Source organism: Hippopotamus amphibius, chromosome 7 (genome assembly GCF_030028045.1).
Source record: "Hippopotamus amphibius kiboko isolate mHipAmp2 chromosome 7, mHipAmp2.hap2, whole genome shotgun sequence".
Lineage (NCBI taxonomy): Eukaryota > Metazoa > Chordata > Mammalia > Artiodactyla > Hippopotamidae > Hippopotamus > Hippopotamus amphibius.
In genome coordinates this window covers 68,632,779-68,655,422 of record NC_080192.1, presented here as the reverse complement: position 1 = coordinate 68,655,422, position 22,644 = coordinate 68,632,779, and the positions used below count along the sequence as shown (strand labels likewise).

Genomic DNA, 22,644 nt, shown 5'->3' with positions numbered 1-22,644 from the left:
GAGGGGTTATTAGGGTTAAATGAGATATGCCGTATCATGGTTTATATTCACATTCAGTGTCATTATTATTATTATTATTATTATTACTGCTCCACAGGATGGAATGAGTATCAGAAGTCACAGGGAGCAGATTCTGACGTACCCTTGAAGGGTCATCTCAAAACTTTTTAAAAAATGTATTGGAGTATAGTTGATTTACAAGGTTGTGTTAATTTCTGCTGTACTGTAGTGACTCAGTTACACACACACACACACACACACACACGTATATTCTTTTTCATATTCTTTTCCATTATGGTTTGTCATAGGAGATTGAATATAGGTCCCTGTGCTACACAGTAGGACCTTATTATTTCAACACTTTTAACACATATTTACAAGTTAAGAATTGTTCAGTAGGACATGGGCCACTTCAAAAAAGTCATGTGTGCCCCAAGGACTGCAGATATTCAGGCTGGATACCTAGGCGTCAGGGATGACCCTTAAAGGATACCTGCAGTGGGTATGAGTCAGACTCATAAGCAGATGGAATCTATGATCCTTGCATTCAACTTGTTTTTTTATAAACAAAGCAAAACCCCCTATTTTTTTAGGCATGCATGTTAAATCAGCCTGGTTATAATGTACATCTCTGTAAATCATTTTAGATCTTTTTTTTTTAACAAAAAATTTTATTACGAAATGAAATAGGACCTGTTCAAAAACAAAAACAATCAATGTTTAGCAAAAATAATAACCTCTGAGATTCCATAAAAAGTTCATGCCATATATATTTTAAACATATCAAAAGATAACTTTTAAGTTAGAGTAAGATTTGTTAATAGACCTTGGTCATCTAGCATTCTATTTAAAGAGTTTTTTTTTTTAACAACTTAATCCTTACCTTTTAATATAAATTAAATTAGATCAATGCATTTTTAGGCGCTTTATGGCACTATACCTTGAAACATGCTCTATAGCATCCTGGAAGAATACCAGCTTTACTTCTTTGGGGTTTATAAGGTTATAATCATCAAGATAGTCCTGTAGAACATTTGCGATTTTCTCCATATCAGGCATATCATCATAAATCCGGTCAGTCTTATCTGCTCCAAACTAGAAGATGATTTATTGGAGAAGCACAAAGTTGGAACAATTCTGATGTATAAGTTTATATAATACACATAACCTTAGGAGGGAACATTATTTTATCTATGTTTTTACTGAATCATTTGCTCATATATTGCTAGCAGGGCCCTGAAACCAAGGAAATGGGATTAAAGAAGCTCAGATGTTCATGGCTAACTGAAAAATCCACCTAATTCAACCTGTTCAAGTGGACACTGGAACTTCAATGATCTTTGCAATAAAATTCACGCAGAAGCTCAGGAATAATTTAAAATTTTTTTCTCACTTTAACTTACTCTGATTTCATACTTTTAAACTGCTGACATCAGAAAAGTGAAATGGCTGCAAATTATGTATGGCAGACTGTGTTATAAAAAGTCGTGTCAGAACTATATGTACTTTTTATACAGCAGTCATTTAATTGAATAAGTCACTGAGAATGGTATTTGGTGTCAGCTATAGGTATCTGAGTTCCTGTTTGGACCTCTTGATAATTTCTTGTCTTTGCCATAGCAACTGCCCTGAGGACATTTTCTTTTGGAACCGTTGACTAAAATACATGTAGGCAATGGAAGAAGAGTCCAGCTGTTCTTTTTGCTTTGTTTGATTCCCCCATTTGATAATGTTGTTAGAAACACACGGGAAATATAATCACCACCTGAAAATAAACTTTGGATTTTGCTTTTAAGAATACATTTAAATAGATATATTTCATACAAATAAATTGTTTAGTATTTTTTTTTTTTTAGTTGTCAGGGGTTATCAGGGTGGTGAGGTATTGCATATGTATGATATAAAGATGAGTCCGTTCATTTGTTTAAACAGCATTGACTGAGAACCTGCTATATACTAAGCTCTGTGAGGGAAACTGGGGATTTAGGGTAAACAAAACAGACATGGCCCTTGCTCTCTCAGAGACAGTAGGAATGTTGTACCCAAACAAGGGTCAACTTGGTAAAACAAGATGGCTATCTGTCAACATAGGTAGGGTGGTTACATGGAAGACTTCTAACCTAGAATAAGGTTACTCATCCAGAATGAGTCTATTCTAGGTAGGTCTAGAAGGTAAATTAGGGCCTATGTGTAGATGTTATTGGGGGGACACACCTGAGGACCTTTTAGTATAAGGAAAATTTTGCCACTAAGTAGAGCTACTCTGAAATGAAGGAGACAGAACTGCTAACTAATTAGCTGTCACTGGAAACATCTGAGCAGAGGCTGAAGCGCTACATAGAATATAGTAAGTGGATTCCAGTCCTGAGTTAAGAGACTAAACCTCTTTGCTTCCTTCCAAATAGAATACCTGGTGGGTCTCTGATTCAAACTATCATCAAAATAAATGTAACTAGATCAGAAGTCAGTAATCTTTTTCTCTCAAGGGCCATAAAGTAAATATTGATATTTTAGGGTTTGCAGGTCATATAGTCTGTGTTGCTACTACTCCACTCTGCCTGGTCATTAGAAAACGCAGACCAATGGGCTGTGGTTGTGTTCCTATAGAAATTCATTTACAAAAATGGGCCGTGGGTGGATTTGGACTATGGACCATAGCTTGCTGACCCTTGGTCTAGATCTTTAATCTTTACGTGTACAAAGCTCTTGTAGAATATGAACTTGAACTAGAAAACAGTAAATGCTTTATAATCTTCAAAACTAGTCGTCAGCACAACTTACCTTAATGAAATCTCCAAATATGATAGGCCTAGTCAAAAAATATTCCAGGCCTATTGCAATTCCAAAATGTTTGTCTATTCAAAAAATAAAATCAATTTTTAGTATAACGATAAGCTTGAACTCAGGATATTAATGATAAGATATACAGAATAATAACTCCCATTACTTTACTTAGGAGCCTAATTAGTACACATGAAACTGAGAGAAAGCCGTGTTAAATACCATACCACTTAATTTGGTTGATAATCTCCCAGATTTAAGATTAAGAATATTTACTATTAATAAAAATTAAATAAGTTATTGAATACATATTAATAAATAAGAAATCCTTTAGAAATAGCCTGTCTTCTTATCCAACAAAATGCTGTGTTTTCTACTTTCCCTCCTCTACTTAAAATTCTATACTGAATTAAGACTATTAACCCTCCCTGAATTTCAATAAAATTATTTTCATAATATTTCACATATTGTTATACATTTGGGTCATCAAAGAAAAAACTTTTACTTATAAATGATTACAATTCATTTTGCTCATTTTAGAAACCAAATTGTGTCTCCCTGGTGGTCTAATAGCTAGGATTAGAAATCAAATTGTTTTTCTATTAAAAAACAACAAAAATAAACAAAATAAAGATTGATATAAAGATTGATATTTACTGGCCATTTCTGTCAAAATAGCATGGAAATAGTGCTTATCTTCATTATTAATCAAACGGTCATGGAAGACTCTTTGACATTCATGGCAAAAGAGTCTAAATATCTGTGTTTCTTCTCTTATTGTTCCTGGGTCACACTGAAGGATACCTGTTTTTTAAAAAAAGGAGAAGAGAAAAATCCTACAAGTGTAGAATATCTAGTAATAGTTTAATTAATGAGAAAATCCTTAAGTACAACTTTATCCCCACATACCAGAAATGGGTGGTTCCCCAGTGGATATACACATATAATAATGGTGACCTCAGTTTTTGAAAGCAAAACTGGGGACACAGTATCAGTGAAAACGGGGAAAGTAGCAGAAGGGGGATATGGGGCCTAAAGAGAGTTATTTTTTAAGGTGGGAGGTATTAGAGCAGGCTTTTATTGCTGGTAGGAATGATCCGATAGAAGAGGAAGCACTGACAATGCAGAAGAGAAGGGGGAATTATAAGAACAAGATCCTTGAGTCTGCAGGAAGGGATGGGAGCCAGTACTGGGTGGCAGGCAGGCGCTGTCGGCACATTAGGGCCAGGCACAGCTGAACCACTGCAGTGGGAGGGTAGGCAGATGCAGGGTGTCTGGGAGATTTGGAAGAGGAGGCCCTTATGATTTGATTGCTTCTATTTTTTCAGTGAAAAAGAAGATAGGCCACCAGCTGGGAGTGAGACATGGGAGGGTGGTTTGAGGGAAGCTGTGAAGTAGTCAGCCTGGGGTGGGAGTGGAGGGTGACTTGAACAGGGACACGGTAATGGGATTTCCCTGCAAGTCTCAGACACTCACGGACACACACTTCTACTGAGAGATCTGGGGGTGAATGGAAATGGAAGGGGGGGGTGCAGGCCAGAGACTGAGGGTTCCATACACTACCTTGCACGCATTTGGATAAATCCCTCAAGTTAAAGACGTAATGAGACTTGGCTGGTGTTGGCAGAAGATCAACACTCATCCTGTTATAGATCTCAACTGAGGCTTCCACAATGTTGGATGCAGTTTGTTTTACCGCTGGTGGGAAGTCATTCAAGAAGCCGTTTAAGATGGCCTAGTACCAGAAACATAATATGAGAGGATTAGACTTTTTTTTTTTTACAAAATTTATCTTTCAAATACTGCATATCTAATGATACTTTTTCTAATAATAAGTAGAAAACCAAATTCCAATGCAAGGACATGTGGATGTTAAAACTCTTTTCTGGGGGAGGGATAAATTAGCTGTTTGGGATTAGCAGATACAAATATATACTATAATATATATATACTACTGTATATGAAATAGATAAACAAGGTCCTACTGTATAGCACAGGGAATTATATTCAATATCCTATAATAAGCCATAATGGAAAAGAATATGAAAAAGAATATATATGTGTGTATATATATATCTGAATGACTTTGCTGTATACCAGAAACAAATACAACATTGTAAATCAACTGTACTTCAATACAATACAAAAACAAACAACTCCCCCTTCCCCCAAACCTCCTCTTCTTCTCATCTCAGAATATGTTCTCCAGAACGCGCTCACCCTGTCTTCTGTGATCGTCTGATGATGCCTGAGCAGCATTCACAGCCCACCAGTGAGCTAGCTTACCATGAACTCACTCTCAAGTCACTTAGACCTTTGCTGGCTGTGCCCACACTTATCGGGACATAAGCTGAAGTCCTCTCTCTGGTTTTTATGGGTGAATGACGGACAGCTCCATAGACTTTCATTTTCATGCACATTGAAAGGGCCACTTGTAGGCAGCTGTCAACTCTGCACCCTTCAGCTTCACCATCTCCGGGTACGGCCCCGCCCTCCACTCGGATCAGGAACTTGCAAGTCTCTTTTGACACCTGCCCTTCTCTGTCCCCCACAGTCGCTCCTGAATACATCTCCTGAATCTGCCTGCTTCCTTCTGTTCCCCGTGATGTGCCCCATTCCAGCCCCCACTCTTTTCCATCTGGGCTTCTTCACTCCCTCCTTACTCACCAGCCTCTCCATCTCCACTCGTCTCCCTTCTGTTACCTTTAATCATGGAAATCAGGCCCTGCAACCCCGTCAGTGCGTGTTCTGCCCCACCCAGCCTCCTCTCCTCCCTCTCTCCCTACCACTTACTGTGGCCCAGCCCCGTGGCCTCGCTGACCACGCTCCCTCCTCCCCCAGGACCAACTCCCACAGGGCTCTCTGCTTCGCAGGGACTTTCCCATCCTTTGTATTGGACGTGACATGTCCTTCAGAGAGGCCTTCCCTGACTACCCAATCTAAGTCCTCCCCTTCGTTTCTCTTATGGCTCTCTGATCTTCTCATATATTATTTGCCACAAGCTGAAAGTACATATTCATTAGCCTTCTACACCCAGTTGCTAGGGAAATTATTATCGATTTTTACATAGATAAATTCCCATCACCATTAGCCTTGGAATTACTCGTGGGAGAAGCCACCAGAATGCATATCAAATGCACGCAGATCAGTCCCTGTGACTTCAGATTTGGGGCTCATATGCGACATATTTTGAAATAAAGCAAAGTATTTGTTTTCAATGAGCCTCCTGTTGAACATTATTTTTAAAAGCAGTTTGTGAGGACTATCTTTTTGAGGTACTGTCCTCCTGGGCTCCTGGAAATGAAGTTGAGCCCAGCCCTCAGCCTCCTCCCTCTGCCTGTGGGAATGTCACGCAGGAAAACATTTTGGAATTATTAAGAATGCCATGTTTTTGTTGGGGTAGTTTGAATTTGCTTGAATTTATTAAAATGTAAAATAATTGACAAATTAAGCACTTTATTATCAGGCATAAGTTACTTGGGACACCCCCTCACCACTGATCACATCAGGATAGCAAGGTGGGAATTACTCATTTCAGTCTTTAGAATATACACATAAAGGTTCTCACCAAAAGGGGGGAATTTAAAAACTCTTCTAATACCTGTGCTGGTCCCTGTTACCTGCTTCTGTCATGTTCTCTACCTGCTACTTGATTATGGGAGATAAGCTCCCATCCTAAAGTACTCCCTAAAAGTTTTTCAAAATGTGTCCGTTCTTATGTACTTTTTCGGCATTGGTTCTTAACAACCTGTTGGAACGACTTCAAATTTATTAAAAATAATTTCCCATGGATGTAAGCTATTTCAACATGAAAACCCCATTGCATGGACGGACTGTTGCATATGTGCTGATCCTAGCCCTTTCTCTCCTCTAAGAAGGCCCTGCCGGAAGGAGAGGCTGATGCTGGGAAACACTCAGGCTCATCTCGCGCCTCGTCACTGCCTCCTGGGCTCCTGGGTGATGGCTGCTAAAGCCGGTTTCTCTGGACCAGTCACCTTTCTTACTCTACAGGGACGCCCACGTTACCACCTCCTGCCTCTGTGGTCGCGTTCCCCTGTGTGCTTCTGTTCCTCCCTGCCAATCCCACCCCGTTGGACTCAGTTCATCACGTGTCTCCTCTGAGCGTCTTTGCTGGTTGGCCTGACATACTTGTTCTGGTCATGCTGTTTCATGGTCTCTCGTTGTTCTATTCAGAATAATGCCTCTCACTTACTGGACACTTCTGCCGAGCCTTTACAGGGCAGACACAGCTATTTCCCCCATTTAAAGGACGAGGAGGCGCCCCCTGGGGAAGTCTGTACAGATGGAAGAAATATGGATGGTTGTTTCTGTTGAGGGGGTGATGGCAGCAGGGGTGATGAGTTCTGGGTTAGGTGTGTAGAGCTCGAGCTCACTGGGTCATCAGGGGTGGCATCTGCTGGCCTGTGGACACAGATGTGGTGGTTAGGGAGGAGATGAATGCAGAGGCGGGGGCTGGGTAGGGATAAGATCTACTGAGAGTCAAGGGCCTGGGATATAGCCTTCCTTGGAAGGAGGGGTGGTGTCCTGACCATCTTTCTGCATTCTTAAAACTACCTCTGAGGTCCAAACACAGAAGGCCATGATGCAAATGCCTAGCAGCTACGGCCCAGGTGCCCCTGTGTTCACCTGGCTTCTGCCGAAGAAAGGATGGACAGGCTCCCCAGAAACACAGCAGACTGTTCTGATTGTACATGTCTTGGAACAAATAAGTTTTCTTTCCCCCTTCTGCCTAAATGTACACCCTCACCTGAAAAATCTGTTTCAGACTGTGCTCCGAGGGCATCGGCAGGCAAAGCATGCTGAAGTGTCGGATGAAGCGGGGGGTCACGGGGTTGCGGCCACCGCCCGGAGGTGCGCATGCTGATACGATTGTTACGTCCTGTATGGAGGGAAATCCACTGGGGTCACGCAGCAAAGAAGGACATGTGATCAGCCCATCCTGACAGCAGGACTCAGCCAACATGTTTGGAGGACCTATCATAGGACAGCATTGCGTTATGCTTTCCTACACGTTATCTGACTTAATTCTCACAGCCATCTCAGGAGATCATTATTGTGACCTCCACTTTCTAGATGAAAAAATCAAGGCCCCGGATGGTTACATAAGTTACCCAAGGTTACTTAGCTAACTCATCTACCTTGTGTAAATACTCCTATGTAAAAATCTAATCTTAAAAAATTGTAAGAATTTGTACCTTAGGTTAAAATATATTCAACAAATACTAAGTATAGTCAATCCTTGTTAATTGTGGTAGTTGTGTTCTATAAAATTGCCAGGAAGGCTGAATTAATGCACCCTGAACCATTGCTCCCAGGGGAAATACAAGGTTAGTTTCCTGCGAGCCTTTGCTCATAACATTTTCAACTGGTCAACACATGACATTGCAGGTGCCTCTGGTCTCGCCTCCTCTTTAGTCCACACCTTCCCTGCAGCCGGGGGGATCTTTCTACAATGTTTCCTTCAGAGGCTCCCCATCACACTGCTCGTCATAGCACCATGGCCCCCTGGGTCGACCTCCACATCTCCTGTGGCTTTAGTGCTCACATTTCACACCTCCCCTCCCAGTGGTGTCCCCCACTACCTGCTTTGAGATGCAAATAGCTCCCTGTCCTTGCTTTGCCCTGCCCTGCCTGCAAAATCCTGTTCTGACATCATCTCTTCTGGGAAGGATTCTCTCCTAATCAACCCAGTGCCCACTCCTGCCCTCTCCAGTCTCTCTTCACTTATCACCCTGCATCATAAACACGTGTTCATCCATCCTCCAAAGGTGAGCCCTCCAGGAGGCCAGGGCTGTCTCCCTTGTCTATCAATCTCATGAATCAAGCATGGCAAGAACCCACCGCTATAGACTGAATGAATTGAGTTACGCATAAGAAATGTCGAAGCCATATGCCACGGGCTGAATTATATGCCCTTCTCTGCCACCCCTTGGCCAATCGTGTGTTGAAGCCCTAACCCCAGTATCCCACAACGTGACTGTATTTGGAGATAGTGTATTTAAAAAGTCAGAAAAAGAAAAACAAATACAGTATGCTAATGCATGTATATGGAACCTAAAAAACAGTACTGATGAACCTAGTGTCAGGGCAGGAATAAAGACGCAGATGTAGAGAATGGACTTGAGGACATGGCATGGGGGGAGGGGAAGCTAGGACGAAGTGAGAGAGTAGCACTGACATATACACACTACCAAATGTAAAATAGATAGCTAGTGGGAAGATGCTGCATAACACAGGGAGATCAACTCGTGCTTTGTGACAACCTAGGGGGTGGGGTAGGGAGGGTGGGAGGGAGGCTCAAGAGGGAGGGCATATGGGGATATATGTATACATATAGCTGATTCACTTTGCTGTACAGCAGAAACTAACACAACATTGTAAAGCAATTATACTCCAGGAAAGATCTGGGTGAAAAAAATAAAAAAGGTAATTTGCTTAAGATGATATCATTACGGTGGGCCCTAATCCAATATGACTAGTGTCCTTACAAGAAGAGATAATTTGGACATAGATGGATACAGGGAGAAATTCTTAAGAAGACATAGGGAGAACACAGCCATCTGTAAACCATGGAGACAGGCCTCCAAATAAACGAACCCTACTGACATCTTGATCTTGCACATCCACCTTCCACAATTAAGAAAATAAATTTCTATAGTTTTTTTGTTTGTTTGTTTTTGCAATGTATTTTATTTTATTTTATTATTTTTTTCTTCACATCTTTATTGGAGTATAATTGCTTTATACTGTTGTGCTAGTTTCCACTGTATGACAAAGTAAATCAGCTGTATTTATACATATATTCCCATATCCCCTCCCTCCAGCAACTCCTTCCCACCCTCCCTATCCCATCCAAGTCATCACCCATCGAGTTGATCTCCTTGTGCCATACAGCAGCTTCCCACTAGCCATCTGTTTTACATTTGGTCATGTGTAAATGTCAGTGCTACTCTCATTTCTATAGTTTGAGTCACCCAATCTGTGGTACTTTGTTATGGCAACCCTAGCAAATGAGTACACCATATTTCATTGCCATTTAAACTGAAACATGCAAACTAATTTGAAGCTTAAAGTAACCTGTATGTCTTTCCAAAAGAGTTTGTTTCTGTCATAAAATCCACCAAAATCTTGATACTGCCGAAGTAATTCAATGGGAGGCTGAGAACCGTAGCGATCCAGTCTGGGCATGTTTAAATCGTCAACAAAAATCACAACTCGTTTGTTTCCTGGTGCTCCTAGGGGAATAAAATGAATTTAAGAATTATGATTTGCCCTCGGTAGTAAATGTAAGACAAAGCTTAGGTAAGGCTTTGGACTCAGTGGACACCGTGCAGGTCATAATGAGCTCAGTTCTTCTCTAGAGAGTGAGGGGGGGGGTCCCAGCAGAGTCCTGTCTTGAGGACAAGAGACCTCCCTCTGGCCCCATCCAGGCCCCGACAGGAAGCTGTGGAACCGGCCAGGATGGCCGAGTTGTCAGGTGGTCCCCCACCCTCACTCCCCAAGGTGCAGAACGATTCCAGCACTTATGTTGGTCTCCCTCAATCCCAGCCCCTCCCACTGCCTTCACCAACTGTGTGGCCTGGGCATGGGGTGAGGACAGCCATTTCCTTTCCACATGAGGAAGCAGAAGAATCCGCAAAGTTTCCTTACATAAATGCCAACCCACCACCTTCTACAGGGAAAACAGGGCTGGATATCCAAAAGCATCCTTATTACGTTGAAGTGAAATGCAGTGCAATGAAGCTGTACAATGCCGTATTTAACTTAGAGAAAGTCAAAATATACATTCAAGCAAAAAAAAAAAAAAAAGCGATAACAGAGAAAAGAGATCAACTTAAACAGAGGAAATGACTCCACCCACGCTGGCATCCAGCACGTGACAATTCCAAAGAAAATGAGGCAAACGCAGTGCCCCAGTTCATCTTCTGGCCTCTGGAAACCAAGCAGCAGGTCGGGGATGGGGAGGGGTGCTAAGAGAATAATTCATAAAAATGTGGGGCCCCCACCAGAAACACGGGCATCCATTGCCCTGCGCCCACCTGAGCAGGAAAAGGGGAACAGAAAGGGGCTGATAAGGCAGCTGGCTTGGCAGACCCTGTGAGATGATGGACAGCGTGGAAGGCAGCTGGGCCTGAGCTCTGCCTAGTGTTCCACCCGAAAGGGCTGTGGGCTGGGCAAGCAAAGCTCAGCAGCAAGAGGCTGCAGGATGTGCTGCTGGAGGATGGGACACAGTGAGGCTGAGACCCCGATTCCCAACATCAGGGAAGCTTCTAACGGGGAGGCCCAGGCTTGGCCTGTGCACCATTCTTTTGGGAACCCCTCAGAGAGCTCCCTCCTAGAAGCCCACCACACCGAGAGCGTGGACAGAGATCAGGCCGGCAGAGAAGCAGGGGCAATCCACACAGAGGCCCACCTAAACACCAGTTAGGGAGAATCTTGTCCTTCCCTTCTCCTCCCATCCCGACACACTAGAGCCTTCTAGAGGGAGAGCGGGAAGAGTAAAAGCACATCCAGGTCCTCCTCCATCTCCAGCACCTCCAGCCACAAGCCTGGCTTACAACAGAGGAGAGGAAGAGCTTTAAAGTGGGTTTGGGATGGGTAAACAATGAGGTCCTACTATATAGCACAGGGAACTATATCCAATCTCCTGGGATAAACCATAATGGAAAAGACTATAGAAAAGAATGTGTATATGTGTATAACTGAGTCACTTTGCTGTACAGTGGAGATTAGCACAACATTGTAAATAAATTATACTTAAAAAAAAAGACAAAAAAAATTGGGTTTGGGATTGAAGCTTTACATTGGACCAGACTCAAAATAACTGCAAGTGACCAGAAAGTTATGAAGGTATGAAGTATTTATCTAAGCAGTTAATAAGGAGGGTGAGGGAGATTGCATAAAGCCTGGTGGAAAGAGCTGCCTGAAGGCAACGGCCAAATCAGTTTCATGCTTATTCTGAGTTCAGATAACTCAATGCACGAGATATAAAGAGGTTTGTGTGTTTGTTTTAAATAAAGAGAAATCAACGCAGGTTTGAAAGCAGTGCATGAGTGGAGAGAGGGAGAGCCTTGGAGAGGCAGAGATTGAAGATGTTCTGAGTTGAAGGTGATGATAAAAATAAACTACTTGCTTGCTAGCAGTAAGATATTTAGATCTATAGCACAGGAAAGAATACCATTAACAGAATTACATTTACAAATAAGTTAAGCAAAGAAAATATCCAAATGTAATTTTATTACCTGTACTGTTTTTGTGGCTTATTAGCATAATAAATAATAAGAGAGACAAATGACAGGAGTAGTTCTTACCTAGAATATTTTTTCTTTTCCTTTCCAGTTTTGACTCAATGATCTCTTGTGTTCTCGCAGATGAAGTTTGAGCAGAAAAATTTAGATAAACAGGAACATAGCCGGCTGATTCTTGAATTCTATTTAGCAGTCCTTTTGCAATAACAGACTTTAAATTTTAAAAAATATGTTAATTGATTTCACATGCAATATTCTATCTTACAAGTGTCTATATCAGTAATAATCCAGTACAGTAATAAACAGGATAAAAGGAGGGAGATTAAAGCCAGAGTGAAATGTCTGCCTTTCTCTTCCTGGAGAGTCTATTTAATTACATTTATCACAGCCAAAGAAATATTCTAACTAGCTCTCTCTCAGCAAAAATGTTTATTTTAGTTTCATACCAAAATCCATCTTGGTTATTATCCAAGTCAATTTGATAGCAAGATTCAGAAACTCAGAAATAATTTAGAGGGGAAACAGTGAGTCTCTGTTTATATGGAGTCCCTCCAAATCAGGAAGACCGAACAATCAGCATTTTCCTCTATGCTCTTTCTAAACACTGTGTCAGGTAGAAGTAAATGGGCAGCAGGGGACAGACTGACCTTCATCAACAGTTCACGGGGATACAAACTGCCTTGACTAATTCCCACCCCAACCTGTGCAGTGGCAGCCCTAGAGATTCTAATGGATGCAACATAAAAGCCCCCAAACACAAAACACTGGTCCACAGGGTCCTCTGCTTTATATATATTATTGACACCAGGGATTTATTCAGAAAGTGGCAAACCGTGGAGTCAGCATACTTCCATTCTTCCTGAAAAAATGATCAAAATTTACAAGAAATTCCCCCGAGAAATAAGGTACTATTTATGGGGCTTACAATTCTTAGTCCATCATGCCCTCATTTTTGGACAGACCTTCTTGTTTGATGTAAGCTTCCTACCTTGCCAACTCCAGTTATTCCAGTAAACAACACCGAATGCCTGACTGCCAGTAGTTTTTCCATTAGATACCCAAAGCGCACTGTGTCAGCTGTGGGGACAAGCATTTCAAAAAATGGAGTATCTCGGCTGTATTTGAAGGTAGGTATGATTCGTTCCCAGGGGTCCAGCCGTTTGGTATCAAAGTCCATGTGAATGCTCCACAGATCTCCAGAAATGGGAAGCTAGAGTATAAAATTAAACACGACTTTCAATAGGATGGACACAAGGCAATATTCATACAGAAACAAAGGCAGTCATAGAACGTGGATGGATTTGGATTTTTGTTCCTTTGTAGAGAAGTAGTTGTTCAAGTATCAGAATCTAATTCTTTAAGCAGTCATGCAATATAGTACAGTAAAAAACTGATATGTTGACAATATTAAAATCCCATACTAGAATTGTAAAGCATTTTCAATTCGATCCAACATTCAGGAGCTTACTCCATGCTAAATACTGTGTTTGGTGCTGGGGGAAGATGCTGAATGAAACTCAGTCTCTGCCTTCAGAGACCTCGTAATCTACCTGGGGGACACAAGTGCATTAGTTAATACTCATGGAGAAATAAGGGTTCTAGTGGAGTTTAGTACATTCACAAAGCAGGGATGGCTCATTTCTACTTGCTGGGGGGTTGCAGCAGAGGCTAGAGATTTAGGAGGGCTTCTAAGGGGTGGTGATGCTACAACTGAGACTTGAAGGACAAGCAGGAGTCAGACCGGCAAAGAAGGGAGGAGATGGGAATAGGGAAGAAGGAGTCAGGGTTCAGGCTAAGAAAACAGGTCTGGAAGCCATGGAAAGTGCCATGCATGTTGGGAAATAGAAGAGGTGAGTCTGGAGCCACAGATGGGGCCAAATTATAAAAACCTCATTTATTAAAGAACTTGCAGCAAGAGTTCAGTGAAGAATTCTACATGACATGCGACATGATCAGACTGCGTTTCAGAAAGTTCATTCTGGCAGCAGTACAGAGCAGTGGTGTTTCAAGTTCACTTGACAGTGACTCAGTTTGACATGGTGACGTGATACATATATATGTGTGTGTGTGTGCTCAAATATGTATAATACTTACCCCAACTATCACTCTATTTTATATTCTATTCTAGTAGTAAAAATACTTTAGGATTTTCTACATATTCAGTTATGTTTCCTGCAAATAACGACAGTTTCCTTTCCCCTATAAAGTTTATTTTTATTTTTTTTCCTTCCCTTACTGCACTGGCTAGGATATTAGTGTTGACTAAAAGTTGTGATAGTGGGTATTTCATTTATAAAAACTGGGTTATTACTCTTTCAACTGATTTCATGATCAATTAATAGATTGTAACCTGTAATTCTGAAAAACAATGGTGTATAGGTGAATTAGATAGGACTGGACAAAAAGCAAGGGAATAATAAATAGGCGATTTTAATAACCCAGAAAAAAATTAAAAGAATCTGAGTTATTCAGAGGCAATAAGGATGAAGAGGACATATTTGAGAAAATTAATTAGAAGAAAAAATTCACTCGCTTTACTCAGGTGAGTAAAGAAGGAAGAATCTATAATACTCATTGAGTTCCGCCTAGTACTACACGACTGTCAGGCCATTTATTGAGGCAAGAAACAAAAATTCAACAGCCTATTAATCTGGGACTTGCAGATAGAAGGAGGAAACCACCTTCTCATCTGGACTCCCTCCTGTTATCCAAGTAGCTTTACTACCGCCAGGACAGGAGCTGGCACTGTCCTTCTAAACATCCTTAGGTCAAAATCCATCAATAGCTTCTCACTGCATCCAAGGTGAAAAGCCAAAGTCTTTACAAGGGCCCATAAAGCCCTACATGTTTTGCTCCCCTGCTACTTCCCTGACTTCATCTCATACTACACTCCTACTTGGTCATTCCACTCTGACCTCACAAGGCTCCTTTCTGTTTTTCAACATTGTCAAGCAATTACTCATTGAGTAAAGGCCTTCTTACTTGCTTTTCCTTCTGATTGGAATGCTTTCCCCCTAAGTAACCACTAGCTATTGGACTTTCTTCAGCACACTGTACAAACATGACCTTCTTAGCAAAGCTTTCCTGACTAATACATAAAAGAGTTTCCCACTGTCCCCCAGCACCCTCTATCATGCTCTCTCTGCTTTATTTATCTCCATGGCGATTATTGCCACTTGATGTGTATTTGTCTATTGCTGACTCCCCTGACTGTAATGTAAGATCTGTGAGGCTGGGGACTTTGTTTACTTCCTTTAGCTCCCATATCCAGAATGGTGACTACCATGTAACAGGTTTCAAATAAATACTTGTTGAACAGAATATTTGCTCTGGGCCATCTCCTACAGCCCTTTGATGATCCCAGATAATTTCCCTTGACCCAGACCGATCTGTCTCTCTGTCTCAGATTCCCAGTTGTCCTCAATCTGGTCCATCTTGCCCAGTTATGACACAATTATCCTGAAGATCCAGCAGGGTTTCATATCTACTAGAAGGTCCTAATCCGTACATAGGACTTAGATTCTTAGCTCAGGGATTTTTTTTTTTTATTTTGATATCATTCAAAACCTACAGAAAAGTTAAAAAAATAGTACAAAGAATTCCCATATATTCTTTTTTAAGATTAATTAACTAATTAATTTATTGACTGCATTGGGTCTTTGCTGCTACACACAGGCTTTAGTTGCGGTGAGTGGGGGCTACTCCTGGTTGCTGTGCACGGGTTTCTCATTGCAGTGGCTTCTCTTGTTGCGGAGCACAGGCTCCAGATGCATGGGCTCAGTAGTTGTGGCGCACAGGCTTAGTTGCTCCGCAGCATGTGGGATCTTCCTGTGTCCCCTGCATTGGCAGGTGGATTCTTAACCACTGCGCCACCGTGCAAGTCCAAGAATTCCCATATATTCTTTATCTAGATTAACTGATTGTTCACATTTTGCCCTATTTGCTTTAGTTTTTCTCTTACTCTCTGAGAGTTGGTTATATACACTATTCCACATTACCCTAAATACTTGAGGGTGTATTTCCTAAAGAACAGGGATATTTTATAACCACACTAAAACGATCAAAATCAGGAAATTGAATACTAATATAATGCTATTATCCAATTTACATGCCATATTTGAGTATTGCCAATTACCAATGTCATTTACAGCGATATTCTTCTCAGTCTAGGATCCAGTCCAGGATACTGCTTTCCACGTGGTTATACCTCTTTAATCTCTTCATCTGAGAAAGTTCCTCAGTTTTCTTCCGTGACAGATATTGTTGAGGAATATAGGCCAGTTTATTTTAAGGGATGTTCATCAGTGTGGGTACTCTAGATGTATCCTCATAATTAGATTCAGGTTATGCATTTTGCAAAGGAATAACTCGGAAGCAAGAAGCAAGGCTGTATCCTTCCCCCTGTACCATATCAGGAGGCACAGGTTTGTGCTAATGTTGATGATGAATTGATCATTTAGCTAAGGTGGTGTCTACAAGGTTTCTTCAGTATAATGATATTATTTTTCTCTTTACAAATAATCAGTAATTTGTAGAAGAGGTTTTGAAACTATGTAAATGCTGTTTCTCACAAAACCTACACCCACCAGCTTTAGCAACCATTGATGATTCTTGCCTAAATCATTTATTACTACAGTGGTTGCAAAGTAATAACTTTCAAACTCTATCATTTCTCTGCTACAGATTAGTTGGTATTCTCTCGTAAGGAAGAGCTCTCCTTTTCCCCTAATTTACTTATTCACATATATTTTTATGTGAATGGACTCACAGGTTTTTATTTCATTCGCTGGCTTGTAATCCTATACTATCATTACTCTAATGCTAGAATCTGCCCAGATTTCGTCAATGGGAATCTCTTCAAACTGGCTCCTGTGCCCTTTCGATGTGTGCCAGCGTTCCTCGAGCACTTCTTCACTAACTGACATAAGATATTCTGGGCTCATTTAGAACTTTCCCTGCTCCATTCCTGGAATCAGCCATTTTACTAAGGTGCTTTAGTTCCCTTTCATGGAGAATAGTATTTATTTATCTTTTATTTTTATTTTTTATTTATTTATTGACCACATTGGGTCTTTGTTGCTGTGTGCGGGGTTTCCTTAGTTGCGGCGAGTGGGGTTATTCTTTGTTGTGGTGCGTGGGCTTCTCTTTGTGGTGGCTTTCCTTGTTGCAGAGCACAGGTTCTAGGCATGTGGGCTTCAGTAGTTGTGGCATGTGGGCTCAATAGTTGTGGCACACAGGCTCAGTTGTTCTGTGGCATGTGGGATCTTCCAGGACAGGGATTGAACCATGTCCCCTGCATTGGCAGGTGGATTCTTAACCACTGTGCCACCTAGGAAGTCTGAGAATAGTATTTAGAAATGAGCAACTAACTATGCTCATTGCTACTGAGGTGCTATCGCTTCTAGTTCCTCTCAGCACACAGAACTAGGAAATTTATGTACGTATGGACATACAGACTCACACACATATATATAAAAGCTTCAATTCCAATCTAATAACACAAGGTACAGTCTAATCTTTCTCTTCCGTATTTGTAAACCTTTCTCTCTTTTCAAAAAAATTCTTTTTATTAAAAAAAATTTTTTTTGGTCTGCATCTCATGGCATGTGGAACTTCTTAACCAGGAATCAAACCCACACCCCCTGCAGTGGAAGTGCAGAGTCTTAACCACCGGACCACCAGGGAAGTCCTATAAACCCCTCTCTTAACAGTGAGAAACCTGGTGGCCATTATCTTCAATATATTGATTCATTTGCTCAATTTTAGGACACACAGAAAGTAGCTTCAAAATTGCTAAACCATAACACTGTGAAAAAGATAAATTTACTAACTAGAATTCAATGTTTTTGTTTATAGTAGGGAGTTTCTGTATACTTTTACACCCTAATTTCATCATATGGATGGGAGAGAACTCCTAAAAAATTTTATTTGTTTGATTTTTCTTTGTTTTTTTGTTTAAAAAATTTTTAACACAATAATTGTTATACAAAATTTAAGAAAGTGAATAATTTTAGAAACTCTTTTAAATGAAGAATTTATATTTATAGTAGAACTAAAGCTTTTAAAATTTCAGTCTTGAAATTTAATTGTAACGATTCAGAGTTATTATCTTAAAATTAAATTTATTTGGCTCTTACCCTGGCATCAGGATTATCATCAAACTGTGTTCTAATAAATGTATCAAAAGAATCCCAGTAGTTTTCAGTTAGGTTTCCACCTAAAGACCATAAGTAACAGAATACAAAAGTCTGACACAGTACAGTGTTCAGTTTTGTTTGCTCCTGAAAGAACAAAGAGAAAGAATTTTAATATTTTATGTGTCGACGTAAAAAGAATCCTAAATTTTAAAGTCTAAAGACTGTTTTCTTTTGTTTAGACTTACGCATTTTTAAAAGGACACAGTGCATGTTTCTTATATATCAATCAATGGTGCACAGAGTGATGTCTTATAATAGTATATATTTAAATACTCTGATGATAAAATGAATAGCGAGGAGCATGTAGAACAAAAGCTAAAGGTTGTCTTTCCACTATTATAGCTATGTTAATGCCTGCATGAAGGTATTTAAGTAAACATACATTAGGAATATGTTATGGACTATAAGGAAACTTAAACATTGAGTAAAGGAGTAAACTATAGGCTAAAAGTCCTTCCAAATTTGAGATTCTACAGATCTATTCACAGTCGTTAGCCCCCTAAAAAATTAACTTGAAAACCAAATAATCATATGACAGAAAGTTTGGAGTTGTTTATTTGCAAAACATCTATACAATAATCACATTATCCTAGTTCCATAGCAGTAAGAAAACTCTTCCTACCATTGTCAGATTAACTCCATCTTTCCCGACTACCAACGATTCCAGTAAGCAACAGAGTGTGGTAACTTTGCTGATGTCCACTTGTGGGATTGCTTGGTTGCACTTTTTATTGATAAAATTTAAACCATCATCAACATAACGCTGGAAAAGATTCAATATATATTCTTGAGTTTCTTCATTCAGCTGAAAATCAAACAAACAAATAATATTTTAGCAAGATCAGATAAAGATATATAATTAAGTTTAAAAAGGGTTGCTTCAAACTTGTATATTGCAATATATCCTGTGACTTTTAGACTAAAGGGTATAAGCACCAGAAGATATGAAACAAGTTAAATTAAAAAAAAAACTTTCTATGACTTGGAAGGGACACATAGGGGAGATTCTGGGTCACTGATAATGTCTTACACTTGATCTGGTAATAGGTACATAGGTATTTATTTTATAATCATTTGTTAAACTGTCAACATATATTTCATTCAGTCCTCTATATTGATGATATCTCTTGTAATTAAGAACAATGAAAAAGAAGAAGTATAAAAAGAAACATTTTAAATATCTATGTAAGGTAAAGGACTGATTCGCAAAGATTTAAAAAAGAATTCTGCCCCCTCACCACTTTTATTAACATTGTACTGAAAGTCTTTGCTGATGCAACAGGACAATGAAAGGAGAAAAAAGTATACAGATTGGGAAGAAAGAAAAAAAATGTCTTTGTTTACAATGATTATCTACATAGAAAATCCCAAAGAATTAACCCAAAACTCCTGGAACTAACAAGTAGTTACAGCAAAGTTGTAGAATACAAGGTAAATATATAAAAGTCAATTGCTTTCCTATATATCAGCAATGAATAATTAGAACTTGAAACTGAAAATACAACACCATTTACATTAGCACCAAAAAAGTACTTGGGTATATTTTTAATAAAATATTTCCAAGATTTATGTGAGGCAAACAAGAAAGCAAAGAACATCTCAGTAAATGGAGAGATATCTCATGCGCGTGGATAGAAAGACCCAATATTGTGCAGATGTTAGTTATTCCTAACTTGATCTATAGATTTGATGCAATCTGAATCAAAATACTAGTAAGTTAGTTTTTGGATATCAACAAAATGAGTCTTAAGTTTATATGGAGATGGAAAAGATCCAGAATAGTGAACATGATTTTGGAGAACAAAGTCGAAGGACTGACACTACCTGATATGACTTACTGTAAAGCTACAGCAATCAAGACAGTGTGATATGGGCAAAAAAAGAAATAGGTTAATGGAACAAAATACAGAGCCCATAAATAGACTCATACAAATATAGTCAACTGATTTTTGACAAAGGAACAAAGGCAATCCAATGGAGAAAGAACAGTGTTTTCAACAACGGTGCTAGAATTGGACATCCACATGCAAAAAAAAAAAAAAAAAAAGAATCCAGACATTGATACTATACGTTCCACAAAAATTAACTCAAAATGGATCATATATCTAAATGTAGAATGCAAAATCATAAAACTTGAAAACTTGTAGAAGATAACAAAGGAAAATATTTAGATGACCTTGGGTTTGGAAATGAATTTTTAGATATAACACCAAAAGCACAATCCAAGAAAGAAAAATTGATGTTAGACCATTAAAATTAAAAATTTGTGTGCTGTGAAAGACATTCTTAAGAGAATGAGGAGACAAGCCAGACTTGGAGAAAATACTTGCAAAACACATATCTGATGAAGATCTTGTATCCAAAATATGTAAAGAACTCCCAAAACTCAATAATAAGAAAGCATACAGCACAATAAAAAGTGGGCAAAAGATCTGAACAGACACCTCATCAAAGAAGATGGATGGATGGCAAATAAACATATGAAGACACTCAACATCATATACTGGAAAACTGCACACTGAAACCACAATGAGATACCACTACATACCTATTAGAATGGCTAAAATCTAAAACACCACACCACCACATGCTGGTGAAGGTGTGGAGCAATAAGAACTCTCGTTTATTGTTGGTGGGGATACAAAATGGCGCAGCTGCTTTGGAAGACAGACTGGCAGTTTCTTAATATTTTACCATATTATCCAGAAATCATAGTTCTAGGTATTTACCCAAATGAGTTGAAATCTTATGTCTACACAAATCTTATGTCTGCACATGAATGTTTATAGGAGTTTTATTCATAATTGCTAAAACTTAGAAACTTTGAGATGTCTTTCAGTAGATGAGTGGATAAATTTGGTAAATCCATACAATGGAGTATTTTTCAGTGCCAAAACAATGAGCTATCAAGCCACAGAAAGACATGGAGGAATTGTAAGTGCATATTACCAAGTGAAAGAAACCAATCTGAAAAAGCTACATACCATATAATTCCAACTATATGACATTCTGGAAAAGGCAAAATTGTGGAGACAGGAAAAACAATCAGTGGTGTCAGGGGTTGAAAGAGGGTGTGGATGGATGAATAGGTGGAGCACAGATATTTAAGGCAGTGAAACTATTCTGCACGATACTATACATGATATTATTTATTTATCAAAACTCATAGAATTGTACAACACAAAGATGGAACCATAATGTAGACTATAGACTTTAGTTCACGGGAATGTATGCTTCATCCACATTGGTTAATCAATTTTGACAAATGTACCACACTAATGCAAAATGTTAATAACAAGGGAAATTTTGTTTGGAGTAGGGAAATTATATGATAACACTCTATACTTTCTGTTAAACTTTTCTATAAACCTAAAGCTTTTCTATAAATAATAAAGTCTATTAAAAATAGTGAATTCAGAAAGGTTTAACGTCTTAATGGAGCCCATGATAAAGTCTCAATTCTGAGAATTACTTTCTTTAATAAGATAGTCTGTTCACTTTGCTGTGTACCTGAAACTAAAACAACATTGTAAATCAACTACACTCCAATAAAAATAAAAAAATAAGGTACTCTGAGAGTATACCACAATATTCTTAAAATGTTGATGCCTAAGAATGAGGAAAACAATAGTTTTCTCATTGATCTTTGGAGGGGGAGATGCAGGAAGAAAATGGCTTTCTTGGAGTGGGGGTTGAAGTGAGATGGAGCAAAACACTTAAAAAGATCATTTGTTCCACATATATTTGCTAATATACGATATTTGTTTTTCTCTTTCTGACTTACTTCAGTCTGTATGACAGACTCTAGGTCCAAGCACATCCTTATGAATGACCCAATTTCCTTCCTCTTTTATGGCTAATATTATATTGTATATATGTACCACATCTTCTTTATCTATTAAATGAACCAATTTGCAGGACAGGAATAGACGCAGATATAGAAAACAGACGTGTGAACATGGAACAGGGAAAGAGGGATGGGATGAATTGGGAGATCAGCATTTACACATACATATTACCATGTGTAAAACAGATAGCTGCTGGGAACCTGCTGTAGTACAGGGAGCTCAGCTTGGTGCTTTGTGGTGACCTGGATGGGTGGGATGGGGAGGTGGGTGGGAGGGAGGTCCAAGAAGGAGGGGATATATGAATACATATAGTTGATTCACTTCATTGTACAGCAGAAATTAACACAACATTGTAAAGTAAATATACCCCAATTTAAGTAAAAAAAAAAAAAAAAAGATGAGTGGATAAAGGAGAAATGGTATATATAGACAATGGAGTATTACTCAGCAATAAAAAAGAATGAAACCTTAAAAAAAAAGATCGCTTGTTAAGGTAAAGAGAAATCCTATTTTAGAATGGAGAGGGTACAGAAGATAATACGGAATAAG

General features: G+C 39.3%; 1 protein-coding gene across 1 annotated transcript in view; it reads right to left on the bottom strand.

Annotated features, from left to right (window-relative positions):
• The window catches only part of DNAH6 (dynein axonemal heavy chain 6), a 276,466-nt gene that overhangs the window by 111,500 nt on the left and 142,322 nt on the right, over nt 1-22,644 (bottom strand). The window contains exons 36-45 of the mRNA XM_057743457.1: nt 18,870-19,052; nt 18,188-18,331; nt 13,039-13,260; nt 12,114-12,261; nt 9,880-10,037; nt 7,550-7,681; nt 4,345-4,516; nt 3,439-3,585; nt 2,782-2,855; nt 941-1,095 (exon numbers count right to left, since the gene is read on the bottom strand). Of these exons, the coding sequence (XP_057599440.1) occupies nt 941-1,095; nt 2,782-2,855; nt 3,439-3,585; nt 4,345-4,516; nt 7,550-7,681; nt 9,880-10,037; nt 12,114-12,261; nt 13,039-13,260; nt 18,188-18,331; nt 18,870-19,052 (1,535 nt within the window). The remainder of the gene's footprint in view (nt 1-940; nt 1,096-2,781; nt 2,856-3,438; nt 3,586-4,344; nt 4,517-7,549; nt 7,682-9,879; nt 10,038-12,113; nt 12,262-13,038; nt 13,261-18,187; nt 18,332-18,869; nt 19,053-22,644) is intronic.